The 15,332-nt window shown below is 46.8% G+C and overlaps 2 protein-coding genes and 1 long non-coding RNA gene across 3 annotated transcripts; 1 reads left to right on the top strand and 2 right to left on the bottom strand.

The window, feature by feature from the left end:
• Positions 1 to 2,476: 2,476 nt before the first annotated feature.
• LOC123162025 (uncharacterized) lies at positions 2,477 to 3,732 on the bottom strand. The gene is made up of 3 exons (XR_006480982.1): positions 3,499 to 3,732; positions 2,951 to 3,076; positions 2,477 to 2,865 (listed from the first exon to the last, which is right to left on the bottom strand). It is a non-coding gene; the product is annotated as an uncharacterized lncRNA (long non-coding RNA).
• Positions 3,733 to 5,929: 2,197 nt separating this feature from the next.
• Positions 5,930 to 9,459, top strand: LOC123155787 (probable uridine nucleosidase 1). The gene is made up of 9 exons (XM_044573916.1): positions 5,930 to 6,298; positions 7,246 to 7,361; positions 7,439 to 7,498; positions 7,904 to 8,086; positions 8,173 to 8,277; positions 8,370 to 8,466; positions 8,559 to 8,666; positions 8,766 to 8,901; positions 9,105 to 9,459. Exons 1-9 carry the CDS (start codon positions 6,238 to 6,240, stop codon positions 9,211 to 9,213), a joined length of 975 nt encoding a protein of 324 aa, XP_044429851.1. The 5' UTR covers positions 5,930 to 6,237; the 3' UTR covers positions 9,214 to 9,459.
• Positions 9,460 to 9,758: 299 nt separating this feature from the next.
• LOC123155785 (fatty acyl-CoA reductase 1) lies at positions 9,759 to 14,078 on the bottom strand. The gene is made up of 7 exons (XM_044573914.1): positions 13,714 to 14,078; positions 13,354 to 13,457; positions 11,557 to 11,759; positions 11,333 to 11,433; positions 10,544 to 11,262; positions 10,255 to 10,382; positions 9,759 to 10,141 (listed from the first exon to the last, which is right to left on the bottom strand). Exons 1-7 carry the CDS (start codon positions 13,811 to 13,813, stop codon positions 9,988 to 9,990), a joined length of 1,509 nt encoding a protein of 502 aa, XP_044429849.1. The 5' UTR covers positions 13,814 to 14,078; the 3' UTR covers positions 9,759 to 9,987.
• Positions 14,079 to 15,332: the final 1,254 nt, after the last annotated feature.

Raw genomic sequence — 15,332 nt, 5'->3', positions numbered from 1 at the left:
ACAGGTTCCACACTAAGGAACAACAGGACTTCTATGAAACAGTGATGTTGGACAAGAAACCAATTGTGTGTGATATGAGGTGGGTCGACTGGACCTACATGAAAGAAAATGAGGAACACTATCCAGGAGTGCAAGACAGCTTTGTTGCTTGTGGAGTTGCAGACTTTGTTGGGCAGAAGCTCACAAAGTGGAATGATGAGCTCATTATGCAATTCTACTCCACAACACACTTCTATCCAGATGGCAGGATAGTTTGGATGTCTGAAGGTACAAGGTACCAGTCAACAATTGAGGAATGGGCTAGTCTGATTAATGCCCCAAAGGAAAGTGAAGATGACTTGGATGTCTATGCCAAGAAGAAGATGGACCACAATTCTATGGCTCACATGTACAAGGAGATCCCAAACAAAGCTCTTGAGACTTTCAAGTTTGGGTCAGTCCATTTCCTTCTGTCAGGGCTGCCAACAATCAACTAGATCCTAAGGCACACTCTGTTGCCCAAGTCAGGTGACCACAATATGATTAGAGGGCATGCTATCAACTTGTTACACTTGTTTGATGTGCCACAAAAATTCAAGGTCATGAGCCTTATTGTTGAGACCATTAAGAGGACAGCAGCAGATCAGAAGAGGAGTTGTGGGTATGCCCCATAGATTCAGGAGTTGATTAACTCAAAGATGGGCACAAGAACTTATTTGCTGGATAAGGAACATTTTGCTATCTATCCAGACTTTAAGGACAATCAGGTTGTCATGAATGAGAATGAATCATCATCAGTGCAAGCTCAAGAGCAGAAGGAGAAGGCAAAGAGAGAGAAGGCTGCCAAGATGCCAACTCAAGAGGAGGCATCTGAATACTTCTTGAAGAACAAGCAGGAGCAGCTTGGTTACTTGATAGCATCCACACTAAGGATTGAGAAGGGGTTGGCCACCCTAACTCAAAACCAGGAGAGCCTGGAAAGGATCATGGAACGAAAATTCTATGATCTAGATATCAAAGTCACTGAGATTCAGTCAGTTGTGGAGCAGCTTCAGGATGACATGCAGGAGAGGAAGGGCAAGACAACCACTGATGCATTTCCCAGAGTGCCTAGAGCTCATAGGTCAGCTGCAGTGCCTGTGACAGACTCCAGAGCCACATCATCTGCACCAGCTACAGCTCCTATAGCTCCAGTGCAACCAGCTCCAGCACCAACTCCTCCAGCTCCATGATGATGTGGCGTGCGACAATGAAGAGGAGAAGGAAGAATCGTCCTCGGATGAGGATGATGAATCGGAGGAAGAGGAGGACAAAAACGAGGATGCGGCATGATTGTTGATGTGCCATTTGTTTGAGCGAACTTTTATGTCATGAACTTGGTTCGGATTTTGAACTTGGTTGGATGATGATGTGGGCATGAATTTGAACTTTTATGTCTTGAACTTGTTTGGGTGATTTAAACTATGCTATGTCTTGTTTTGATGTTTGAAATATCACCATATTGTCTCCAAAATGCAACATGGCAAGCGTCGGCTGCTCGCGCGCGCTGGAGTTTAGTGCGTCTGTTGGAGCGGCTCGGGCTCGCTATATTTTACAGCGGCCGCTGGAGCCAGCGCACCGCAGTGCGCAAAAACTGGCGATTCCGGTGTTGTATACTTTTTTAGCGCGTCGCGCGTCTGTTGAAGATGCTATATCTCAATTAATGAAGGCTTACATGTTACCATCCATATATTACTACCCATTATAAAGGTAGGTAGTAACATAGACTAGTAACATATGCATGTTACTAGTCTAAGTTACTCCCCACTATGACCGGCCTCATTTTAGCACTAGTGCATTGGAGGAGGTCTTAGAGCACCTACAACGGATCAGCGACCACCTGAATGTGTTTTGGGATAGTACTCCATTCATTAATGAAATATTACGTTCACTTACGATTTGTGAGAGAGTAGCCTTAGTTTGATCTGCTGGAGTCGGCTGGCTTGAATGTTCGCATTCTATGCCAGCTTCTTGTAATTAAACTTTTTGCCTTCTATAAAAATATAATACGTCTTTGGCGTACTCTCGGAAAAATAGTATTACATTGACGTTCTATGGCCCTTGGAAAAAAGCGAGGCAATCATTTCTATGAATGAAATATAAACTACCCAAAGTGTTGTCTTTTGGACAGGCTGTAACTTTGGCTATTTATTTATGTTATTTTGTAATTATTTTTTGATTTGTTTTGCAAATTGTTAACGTGTTGAGATGTTTTCTAAGACACTTGTGATGTGGATTATTGACTCCTTTGATTACTGTCCAACATACATGTATTAGTATACAAAATTTAACTTTTGTTTTTCATGAGTCCATGCATTTACCGAAGTTTCTATTATCATATTGAGAAACTAGATCATGAAGACGCGCGTTGCCGCGCTCGACCATTGTAAATGAGAATAAAATATGTTTAACAAATAATTACAAAATACTGAATAATAATGGATACAAATTGAACTGTTCAAAGTAGAATGTTTCAAGGCCATATCCATAGAAAAAGTTGGTTTGACCCGGAGGCCACATGTCAGCTTAAATACTTGGCATCGGTTTAACAATTAGAATAAAAAAAACTTGACATCAGTTTTTGTTCTAGCACAAATATATTACCAGCAAAAGATAACATCCAATTCCAAAGCAAAAAAAATAATATCAACACCATGATCTATATTTGCACTTGAACATACAAGAGAGAAATATGCAAAAACATATGCCTTTATTGTGATAGGACATGGACTTAAAGCTCAAGGATCTTAGGCTGACCATTTGATTGAACAAACAATAACCATGTTATACCTATAATGAACCACAAGATGAGCTTTAGAATATCGGAAGATGAGCTTCTTCTATAACCTACATTTTCAGGAAAAAAAAGGGTGTTGTTTCGTTTGTACCAACCATAAAAGCTACATTATTTATGACATAAATTATCACATACCTGTGCAGAAGATTGGCTACATGTTCATCTGTATGTAAATATTCTTCTGGGGCCAAGATGATGTCGAACACAATATTGCCAATATTAGTATTAGCGGGTGCTTTACCCATCCCCTCGATTTGTACCCTGGGGATATACTTCAGATGTAATGGAAGATATTCTAGCATAAATATATTACCGGCAAAGGAATCAAAATAGCGACATGAAATCAAAATTAACAAAAAAAATATTTAATCTTTATCCTCTGCGCTAGAAAGCGAGACTGAGGCCCGGTAGCAAATACACATGAACCTGGAAACGATAGAACAAACTCGAACGTGATATGTGCTGATTAGTAAGCAAGATACCTTCACAAAACCAAAGTGAGACACTAATCTGCACCATACTCATGGTGTAGTAAGTAGTAACCACTCTAGAAAGGGGAAGTTGTGAATGTGCAGTTGTGCAAGCACGTCTTGCCGCTGCTATTCCTATTCATCTGTTTGCTGGGTAAACTGCAACCACATCACGCAAGCGGCATCAAGAGAAGAGAACAGACTCGTACGTACCGTCACGGAAGGTGGGAAGAGTATTCCATGGCATTGGCATGATGGCATCTGAGGTCATCCATCGCCACCAGCGAACGCAAGGGCGGGATTAAGTTTCGCGCGCGTGCGCCGGAGGAGAGAACGGGACCCAGAAAAGGGAAGAAAAGAAGGATGACCAATCTTCTCGCCAGCGGGACGGACAACGGCGGCGGCGCGTCGTGGACGAAGGAACGGCAGCGCATCAGGGTTAGAGGAATAGAAAATGTGCAGTTCAGGGTTGGGGGCTGGACAATCCAAGCGAATGGGCCTTTGCGGCCCGATTACGGACAGAAACCGGCGCTCGCTGTGCGGAGCAGCAGCCCGTGAAACGGCATCTCAAGCGTTGATCGATCTGACAACGACCAAGCTAATCAAGAGCGTACATCAGACTGATCCGACGGCTGAGAGGCCCAAAACACTGTGGAGGCTCCAAGGTAGCTGCGTTATACTGTTTTTCAATTAGACGGGTGTCGCAGCGCGCGCCATCAATGATCTAATGTCATCATGGGGTTAGAGCTAGTTTGGGTTTAGTTGGGGACTCAAATAACCCAAAAGTATCCAAATAGAGATGGTTAGAATGGGTTAGTTCCATCTAACCCAATTATCCCGATGGAGAGGTGCTTATTTGGGTTAGAGTGGGTTAGAAAATAACTCTAACTCTAACTGTGTTAGAGTATCCAAACAGAGCCATAGAAACATGATTACGTGAAGAATATGCCCGGGCTCCCACCTTGAATCAATCATCGCGAGCTAGCGTCGTTCCGATCCACGCAGAAAACGCACATGCCTCTTGGAAACGCAGGCAGGAGAGCATCTCGTGTTGTTAGTTTCCACGAGGGAGGGGATTGGATGGAGACGGTGACCGGGCCGAACGTGGATAGACACCATAATACAGTATACAGAAAAGAAATATTTCTGCTAGCGTCTATCGGCGTTGCTGACCTGGTTTGATTAGTTTAGTGGGTGAGCTAGCTTAATGATCAGTCTCCTCATGTGATCTGGTCCTTGTTGCTTCATAATGTACCCCACTCTTAGATGAGACTTGAGACATCGAAGCAAGAACATGAATGGCCATTGGCCAATGTGCGAGTGTACTACGTAGTAGACACGGCATGAAGCCTATGATTTCCGCTGGTGCCGCTCTTTCTGGAACATATACAAGAATTTCACATTTTATGCAAACCCTCATGGTTGTTCATGACCCATTTTGTTTCCAACAAAGAGTAAGATATTAATATCAATATAATACTAATTATATCTGGTCTCTACAACGACAAAATATACAGACATAGTCTAGACACTGAGGATGCACGCAAAAATACGGATAAATAAAAGAAACAGAAAAGAAAAACGACACGACAAAGACATATAACATACAAGTAATGACACCGTCAACCGCCCTTAACAATTAATGCATGAACTACAAGAAAAGTTTTCCAAAAGCGATACCTTCAAAAAAAAGAACGACGCCATTATTCGACAACCACTGAAGGTCAAATCTTGGGTTTTCATCCGGACGAGCGCGTCCAAGGAGCCTCCATGCAATGCCGTTAACAAGGACACTACGTATAAACACCCTTGTAGCTATATTCATTTTTCTCTCTCATAAAGGGTGTGTATATTAACTCATAATGTATTTTCAAGAGAATACAACACATAATGAGCATACATATGACCTCTTGGCGGGACACGAAAAGGGAGGAAGGATCGCCCTCCCACGTCGCTCCCGCGGGCGACCGGGAGGGCAACCGTGGCGTCATCGGGACTCCACCCCTCTCCCACGTCCTCCCCTTGTCGCCACCGAGGCGCACCGCCTGGCAAAGCCCGGTCAACGTCGGTGACGGCGAGATCTCATCTCCCCTCAGCTGGTGGAGTTTGGCGCGAGGAAGGCACGGGGCTCCCTTCCACAACATTTATAGATCCAGGCTGGAGCTCCCCGTCGGTGGCAACCTCCCTTCTCCTGGAGTGCGGGTCAGTGGAATTGCGATCAATTCTCTCACCTCTTGTTAAATAGCTTAGACACTCACTACTAAATTATTAGTTATATAGTAACTTTTCTGGTTGATGAAATGAATATTTTAGCAACAAAAACCATGTACTCTGATCCATAATTCTTGTCGTGAGACAAAAACAACATTATTTCACGCCAATTGCGACAGAGGCTTTTCTGACCGACATCTCGAGAAGGCACTGAACTAAGATTACCCGGCCCACATGTAAGAGGCAAAAAGAAAAATTACGCACATGTAGCCCCGTGGCCGTCAAATCAAACAAAAAGCTACTCGGAGTGTGGGGATGCCTTTGCTTTCTGGACATGATTCATTTGTTATTATTGCCCCCCATCTCCATGGAAGCTCCTCCACTTGTGCTGCTCTATCCCCTCTAATCCAGATCTGACGGCCTACGGGACACGGGCACGCTGATCCGACGGGCGTTCCACCGCCAAGATCTCATCTTCCTTTTTCGTTTTTCCCCAGCCCCAGCAGCAAGAGGAACGAACTTGGCGCTCCTGACACCCAACCTTCCGTGCGTGTTTGCATCGTCTATAAAAAGTCCGGGGAAGCGAGGCTCGTTGGAAAAAGGAGGACAGTCTGGAGAAAGAAAGAAAGGGCGAGGTTGCGTCCCGCTCATCCACTTGGCTCTGCTCGCATCTTCCTTGTCGATTCCGATTCCCCTCGCTAGCTAAGGGAAGGGAAGGGAAGGGAAGGGATCCCGACGACGATGGGGGAGGATGGGCAGATCCGCCGCGACAGGGTCATCATCGACACGGATCCCGGCATCGGTGCTCTCCTCAATCCCTCCCTCCCTCCCTTCTCCATTGTTTCTCTCTCCCTTCGATTCCCTGTTACTTCTTCGCTTTCCCACCTGTTGCTGATATTAATAAATGGAATGGATGGATGAGTGTGTGAGTTAGCTAGGCAGAAATTACGTTTTGTTATCATATTCTAACATCACGTACTACCACCAAGGCTCCGGTTTGCTTTTACTTTACTGCTATGCTCGCACGTGGTTCCTTGGGTTATGGCGTGTCAACCCAGCCTGCCGACCAAAGCGACGGTGCCGTGCCACCATCTCCATCGTCACCACGGTTTCTCCTCCTACCCCCGTCCCTTCTTCAGTGGAGTCGAGCAGGAAAGTTATAATGCAATTGTGGTTCAGTTTTCTTCTGCAAGTGGAGTAATACTATACTGTACTCCCTCTGTAAAGAAATATAAGAGCGTTTGGATCACTACTTTAGTTATCTAAACACTCTTATATTTATTTACAGAGGGAGTACTTAATTAGCACCCAACTGGACAATCCATTCCTTAGTATTAGTAACTCTTTTGCTAGTTTACGGCACCGTTGATGGTATCTTCACACGAACATAGTGACATCCATCTCAGCAACGTTGTTGGATACAACTTTCATGACTGGCAAATGTTTACGTTATTTATGCTTCTTGCCAAGTTCCAGCAATCCAAACTGTATTACTGCCTTTGCCACAAGTTCACAGCTAAGCTTCCAGTTATATCATCAACAACAATAGGATGCTGGTGTACATACTTTGCAAATGTTACACTGGCTTTCAATGTCAACGGCTTCGTACCAGTATGCTGCATGCGCAACTCAAACGATAGTCTGTACTGTTACTACTACACGATATCTCCTTCTCGAAACGAAAAAAAAAACACCTGTAAAAAGGCTATTCCCTATTTATTCTCACTGCCTGCTTTCTCTGATCTCTAGATGACAGCATGACGATCCTAATGGCTTTTGGAGAACCAAGTGTGGAGATCATTGGGCTGACAACCATATTCGGCAATGTCGCTACAGAGTATGCTACACGCAATGCGCTCTTGCTGGTGAGCGGCGGGCACTGTTGAGTTTTGCTTCTTCTGATTCTTGCTTTTGCTAAACGTTTTGAGTCTTCAAAGGACAGTGTGAGAGAGCAGGGCATCCTGAGGTTCCAGTAGCAGAGGGCAGCCCGGAGCCTCTTAAGGTACGATGGTTCACACTGCAATTCTGTACATTTCAAACTTCACCATGGCTTTGCAACTGGATGTTTCTTGTTTAGTTGGTGCTAGAAGTGTGCATTTTGTATTATCAATTAAAAATGACTCTTGAGTGCCTACTGGATTATCATCCATCAAAAGCGTTTAGCTAAGGTCATGTAATCGATTGTACAAGATGCCATTTCGTATTTGCACTAGCGGGCGTTTTCTTTTTCCTACTTGCTCTACATGTCATATTGTTAGCTCATTGATAGATAGTCGGTAGCGTGGCATGTAACATGAGCCTACATATTTTATATGGTAGATGGAGTTCAGAATTGAGACCTCCAATAATACTATGTTAAACTACAGTTTTGGTTGGTCAGCTGAATGACATGACTTTTGTATTATAGGGAGGAGAGCCACGCGTTGCTGACTTTGTTCATGGATCCGATGGTCTTGGTAATTTGTCTCTTCCTGCACCTACTACTAAGAAGGTTGAGGAAAGTGCTGCCGAGTTCATGGTTAATAAGGTCTCTCAGTTTCCTGGAGAGATATCTGTACTTGCATTGGGACCCCTGACAAATGTCGCATTGGTATGCTTACAGTTACAGGATAGAGCTATTTACCATGCTGTGTATACTATGCCAGGGGCTAAGAGATAGCTTGTATTCTTTGTTAGGCCATCAAAAGGGACTCGTCATTTGCATGCAAGGTCAAAAAAATAGTTGTGCTGGGTGGAGCTTTCTTCGCAGCTGGAAATGTCAACCCTGCTGCTGAAGCTAATGTATAGTCATGTGAACTAAACACTGGTGCATTATTTATGAACAAGCAGAAACAACAACACAAGTATTAAACATTGAGTGTACAACTGTGCAGATCTATGGAGATCCGGATGCAGCGGATGTAGTTTTTACATCAGGAGCAGATATTGATGTGGTTGGCATTAACATAACAACTCAATGCTGTTTTACAGGTTTGTTCCTTGATACCAGTGTCATCTTCATAGCTCAACTTGTGTGAGTATGGGGGTTTACTAGCCCGCCGGGTGAAACTTCTTTTATGCAGATGAGGATCTCTTGGAACTGAAAAACTCAAAAGGGGTGCACGCACAGTTCTTGTGTGACATGTGCAAGTTCTACAGAGATTGGCATGAGAAGTCTGACGGCTTCCAAGGTATATTGTAGCCCTGTCTTTTCGGTATGCTTTTGCTAAAGTTGCCACTGAATCTTCAAAGCCAGTTTCACTTCCAACTGATTCGTGCATTCTATCCAGGGATTTTCCTACATGATCCAGTGAGCTTTACAGCCTTAGTTCACCCCGAGTACTTCACATTCAAGAAGGGTGTTGTGAGAGTCGAGACTCAGGGCATTTGCACCGGCCATACTTTGATGGACCATGGATTGAAGAAGTATGTATATCATATACTATTTCTGAGTACTTCACATTAGCTCTACCTACTCAAGTGTTTCAACATTCTTACAAACATATTCATCTGGTGATTTAAGTGCCGCACGTGCCCAGTCCACTGGTTTAAATTCTAACGAGAATGTCATTTCTGAGTATTCAGCTGTAGATGCAAGATATTGATTGCTCGTTCGCACTACATTGCAGGTGGAATTCAGAAAATCCATGGTCTGGTTATGCACCAATTTCAGTTGCATGGACAGTCGATGTGCCAAAGGTCCTTGCATATGTGAAGAAGCTGCTGATGGCGCCCTGAGAATAGAACCAGAGGTCTATTCTGACTCTTTGAGCTGAAGTGTGATGCTTCAGGTCAACTCTCATGGCCAAATCTTTTTTTTTTCTGTTTTTAGAAGCAAGCATAGGAGGAAGAGAAGCTTCCTAGTGCAAAGCAAACTATGGGGTAAATTCTGCATATGACGGACAGCATTGTGACGAACATTGATTCCAAATATTTATATATACCAAGTACATTACAAATTTGGGAAAAACTTTCCCATACTCATTGTTGCTTTGTGCCCGTCTCTCTGCGCTCGTGTCTTTATTTAGCAGGCATATCTTTGCACGTGTTTAGACAAATGAGAAGATCTATTTGCTCATGTTTGGCCTTGTCGGGCTAAACCTGACCTGCCCATGAGAGGTCGAAATGAACATGAGTTGGCACTACTTCCTACTTATAAGTGCCTGCACATTTTAGGCCCTTTTTTGGATGCCATGCATTATTTTTTGTGAAATTCCTGTGCTTCAAACATGACATGAATACATAGATTTTATCATCCCAGCTCATTTCAAGACATGAGCAAATTACACAAACCTGATTACCTGAACATACTATAATTCAAGAATACATGCTTGTCTTTTTTTTTTATCACTGATCAATGATGTCCTTCTCCAACATAATAATCTAACTGGCATGTGAAAAGTCTTCCTTGTTTTTCCATCACATACCCATGCAAGAAGAACACGCGCGATGTGGTTTTTGGCTTTGTGGAGAAGATAAGGTGCATATATCTTGATAAATTTTGCTGCGGTTTTATTTGAGCACATACTTGAGGACACCCGGTATGTGGATTTTGTAGAAGTAGCCGTTCCAGTCAACGGTTTTGGGATCAAAATTGAACATGTCGTCCTCCGGGCTTGTCTTGGTCATGGTCAATCGCAGCCGCTCCAAGTTGATGTCGTCGAAGCTTGGTTAATCATTCAATGGTTGGACAAGTAAAGAAGATGAGACGTGAAGGACATGCTGTGTTGGAATTGACCATGAAGGTTAGACTAGCAGTAGTTTGTGACGCTTGCTTACCATCCTTTGAACAAGGCGAAGGGACCGTAGACGTCGACGAGATGCATGACGAACTTGTATTTCCGGGTGAGATCGTCGTAGAGCTGCGAGAAGAGTCCGCAGAGGAGCAGGTTCACCACGTGCAGGATCTGCACGCATCAGTAAAATTTCATTCATTCTAAGATTAGTATACTCCCCTTGTAAACAAATATAAGACGTTTTAGATCACTATAAATAGTTTCTTCTTGGATTGATTGCCTTATATTGAAGAAAAGGAAAGGAAAGAAGAGAAAAGAAAAGAGAGACGGACCTCGAGTGGCAGCTTGTACTTGATGAGCATGTACAAGTGAAAGCTGGCGATGGTCTTGAAGAAGTGCATCTCCTTGGTGGGGATGACCTGCCCGTCCTTGCTCAGCCTGGGGTTCTCGTAGAAGTGCCGGCGGCCGGACTCGTAGAGCACGCCGTAGGGGGCCGGGTTGCGCAGCGACGACGTGGCGTGGTACATCACCTCCGCGCCCTGCTCCTCCGAGTGCGCCACCATGGTCACCATCATGGCGTTGGCCACCATGTCCCCCGGGATCACGTCCATGGTCAGCTCCAGGTCCGCCAGGAAGCACGACAGGTTCTGCTTGGCGTAGCCGATGATGATGGTGTCGATGGTCCGCGTCCCCTGCATCCACCCGGGGAGGGGGTCCCTCAGGATGCTGGTGATGATGCTGGGCCGCAGGATCACCACCGGGATGGCGCCGTGGAGCTGCCCCAGCAGCATCTCGCCCATGGCCTTGGTGAACACGTACGTGTTGGACCACCCGAAGTGGCGGGAGCGCTCCAGCCCCAGCTCCTTCATGCCTTTCCGCTCCCTCTTGGTCTTGTCGCCGCAGCCGCCGTCCTGCAGCTCTAGCTCCTTCTTCACGTCGCCGACCAGCCGCAGCTCAGCGTCGATGTCCAGGTACGTGCCTTCCCTCAGGGTCTCCCCCTTCTTGAACGGCCTCTCCATGATCAGCCCTTCCCTGTCGCCGGCTGCAAATGCTGCGGCATCCAATTTTTTTTTTTTGTCAGCATTTTTCGACACAAATCCAACAAGAGAAAAAGTGCTGACCGGTGGAAACATGGAGGAGCATCTTGAGATTGGCACACTTCTTGGCCAACTGGCACAGGTACTTCACCCCCATGACATTCACATCCAACGCAACGTCATATCTGCAAATTAATACTACTAGTATGAGTTAGTAGAAAACTAACTTTAGTTAATTAAGTTAATATAATTGACGATGATTCCCTCCGTTTATAAAAGCGGAGCTGTATATAAATTTTGGTGGGGACCTTTCGTAGAAGTTGGTGGTTGCAGCTCCATTGACGATGATGTCCACCTCCTTGGCCAGCTCCTCCAACCTGGGAGCATCTAGCCCCATGTTCTCGAAGACGACGTCACCGGCCAAAGGGACAACCTTCTCCTCCACAAACAGCTCGAATCCTCCCTTGCCATGCTTCTCTTTCAGGAGGCAGAAGAGCTCAGTGTCTGTCACCTGAACCATCAAATAAGCGTTTCGTCCTCATTTTGCTGAAAACTCAGTTTGCATTGTACCATTTCTTTAGTAACTACACATGCCATTCGTGGATGATTAATCGTGCGTTGCAACTTTCAGAGGTGGATAGAAAGAAAAAAAAACAGAAAAAAGAGTAAAACATACTCCTACTACATAAGATTGGACCAAGGACGAGCGGACGACAAACCTACCAGTTGCCACAAAAGGGTCGCCACCAAAGATCTCGGAGATGATGTGGGCATACTAAACTGCACATGCCCTTCGCCGCAGTACAGTAATAAGTATGAATAAGTATGAACATGAATTGCTAGCACTAGCGGTACCACTGCCAGGCAGGGGATCTATCCCTATCTACCCCTCTCTGGGCTGTTTTTTTTTTGGTATTGAATTGGTCTGGGCCGAATATTGACCCTTTTTTAAATGGTGTGTGTAGGGTACGCGTGAACTTTTTGTTTGTTTTTGTTTTCTGTGGGAGGGTATGCGTGAAGGGATGGACTCAAATCAACCAACTCTCCATATGGCTCATTCATTTGGTGTGCCTAGTCGTAAGCCCGTTTACTTATATCCTTGTAAGGACAAAGCTTAAAAGTTCTCCTTTCTGCCAAAAAAAAAGCTTAGAAGTTCTCCATTCTTTACATCGCAAAAAAAAAAGCCTCACTATACAATACATAGTTTCAAAATTTGTGCAAAGTCAAACACCGTCTACTATAGTACTCCTTGTTCCTCTGAGCGATTGGCCAGGTTTGGCACTGAGAGATGAGTCGTGATAATCAAACTTCCGAATCAACGTTTGCCTCTTTTCTTGTCCGGTGAGTAGCCAGCTTTTCTCATAACGGATTAGTATATGCAAAGCACAGTTCAGCAACCAGAAATTTAGCTTATGTCACCATTGAGTCAGTGAGCACCTGGCCTCTCGGTTGGAGCCCTATACATGGGATGCTCTTGAACCCTAGGCATGGATCTACTCGGAGCTTTTCACATTTTACCAGGAGCTGTGGATCCCCGTGACCGTGATGCACGGCACAGGGCCAGGGACATGGGGTAGGTGGTGCCATGAAGAAACAATTAGTACTGCTAGCTAGATGGGTATGGACGACGACGTGACTAAGCATGAATGGGTCGATGCATCCATCACACATTGATGGCTTGCATGTTAGACCGCGCCATATCGAATGCGTTTGTACGTTGCGGCGCAAATTAGGCTCCATGGTACGCATGGACATGGGACATGCATACGTCTCTTCTCTTGCTTCGATCGTCATAGTGACTAGATGGAGCTACGATACAAGATGTGCTGAGGAGTGAAAGAGAGACGTGGGGCAAGTAATTCCGGACGGAGGATGCGAGAATTCATGAGAGTCCATGTGCTGCTGCTAGTTGCATACGCCACACTCGGATCGCATGATGTGCTATAATAAATCAACCACATGGCATGCATGAGAAATCCACACAGAAAAAGAGGGTGAAACCCCGCCCCCCGGCTGGATTGTGCATGGATGGATGGATGCATGCACACGGCCCTCATGATCTGCATCCGTCCAAGTAACGTGGAGTGAGTTAGTTTAGCAAGAACCTCTGCCTCGACGCGTTGCTTGGCGGAGTGGGCGTCCATGGCTCGCACGAGCAGGTAGATCCTCCTCACGTCTGGCTGCACCCGGAGTATCTTCTCCACAAGAACTGCATGGCACGGAAGGCACGCATAGTTAGTCGTACAGCGAATGGATCAGATCAGTGCCGCGCGCAAAGCCGTCGTCTCGTTAATTATCCATGCATCATGCAACTTGCTCAGTTGCTTGTATGGGGCAGTAGAGTAGAGTACGTACATGGCTTAAGCACGTAGGCACCTGTGGCAGCTAACTCAACTAATAACACGTAGGAGTAGTACCCTACTTAGCAGTCGGCTAACTCAACTAATACTCGATCGTGTACTTACTCTTTCCGAGGAAGCCAGTGGCGCCGGTGATGAGGACGCTCTTGCCCTTGAAATACCCTGCGATCTTCTCTGCGTCCAAGCTGCCGTCCATCATCGCCATCGTTCTTCTCCTTCTCCTTCTTCGGCTCCTTGTTTCCTCCTCTTGGCCCTCTTCCTCCTCCAGAGACAAGGAGACACAGAACCAGATCTGAAGAGAGAAGCAGAGCCCTGCCACTAGAAGAAGGCTAGGAGTAGTAGGAGTGATCCAGTGAGGAGTGGCCGGTGACTGCAGGCGCACACACTACACGCATTTATGCAGTTGGCAGTTGCCAAGATAGGGCATGCAAGCCAAGCACGTACAGATCCAGTGTCAACGAAATTAAAGACCGTACGGCACAAGGGCTTAGCTAGCTCTGGTCTGGACCCGCCCCCCGCCGGAGTAAGAGCATCTCCAATAGACGTCGAACGCGCCGCACGCTAAAAACTGCTTTGGCGCGACGCGCAACGCTGCCTCCAGCAGCCGCGATAAAAAGCAGCGCGTGCGCGCAGCTCCAGCAGGTGCGCTAAAAATGCAGCATACGCGCTCATTGTACAATATTTTTTAAATTATATTGCATGAATAAAAAACGATACAAAGGTATTTACATCGGTGCAACTAGATAGATAGTTCAAAAGCATAGATAGATAGAAACTACTACGGCATACATAGATAGAAACTACTCCAAGTCGCTACCATCATGACCATCATCATCCTCGTCGGTGTCGTCCGAGGTTGGAGCCATATGTCGTTCCAACGTTCATCATTGGCCGTGAAGAACGACCTCCCACCTACTTGAACGATATCGCACTGCACATTCGCCAATGCCTCCCGCCGACGCCGGTCAGCTCGCTCCGCGCGGCGCCTTGCCGTCCTCTCCGCCCAGTAGGCACGCTCGTCGGCGACGTCCTCCGGGTGGCGACGACGCCACCCCGCCATGGCTCGCTCGTCCTCCTCGGCGATGAGGAGGCGGCGCTGCCGCCGAGCGTGGTCGGCACGGTCCATGTCGGTGATGAGACGCGGCGGAGGGGCGACGCGCTGCGCCTGCTCGCGCGTGAAGACGTCCCGGAAGTTCATCTGCGACCGGGGCCTCTCCAAGCGTCACGTCACAGCGTCGTACGCGCGGGCCACCTCGTGCGCGCTCCGGAACGACCCGAGGCCGAGCCGGACGTCGCTGGCCCGGATCTCGGCGGAGTACCAGCCGTTGGGGCGCTCGCGGACGCCATGGTAGCCCGAAGAACCCCGGCGGCGCGGCGGCATGGTGGCGCGGTGGTGGCGCGAAAAGCGGCGAAGCGGCGAGGTTGCGAGGGGAGGGCGCGTGGCTGTGTTCTGTGCGCGCGACGAGCACCGGATTTTATAGGAGCGCGCGAAGCGGCGCGCCAAATCTACCGCGCCGCGTGCCGCTTTCTCCCATGCGCGCGCAAACGCTTCCCACGCGCGGTAAGTTTCCGTCACCGCTGGAGCGCGCGGAACCAGCCGGCGCGCGTTAAAATCAAACTTTATCGCGCGGGCGCGCCTTTTGCCGCGCCTGTTGGAGATGCTCTAAGTGTCGATGCCTAAAAACAACTGGCAGTGCTGTGCACATATGCACACTGCCTTCCGT

This window comes from Triticum aestivum, chromosome 7B, assembly GCF_018294505.1.
Source record: "Triticum aestivum cultivar Chinese Spring chromosome 7B, IWGSC CS RefSeq v2.1, whole genome shotgun sequence".
Taxonomy (NCBI): Eukaryota; Viridiplantae; Streptophyta; class Magnoliopsida; order Poales; family Poaceae; genus Triticum; species Triticum aestivum.
Note: the sequence above shows the minus strand (reverse complement) of the source record. Positions and strands in the feature narration are given on the sequence as shown.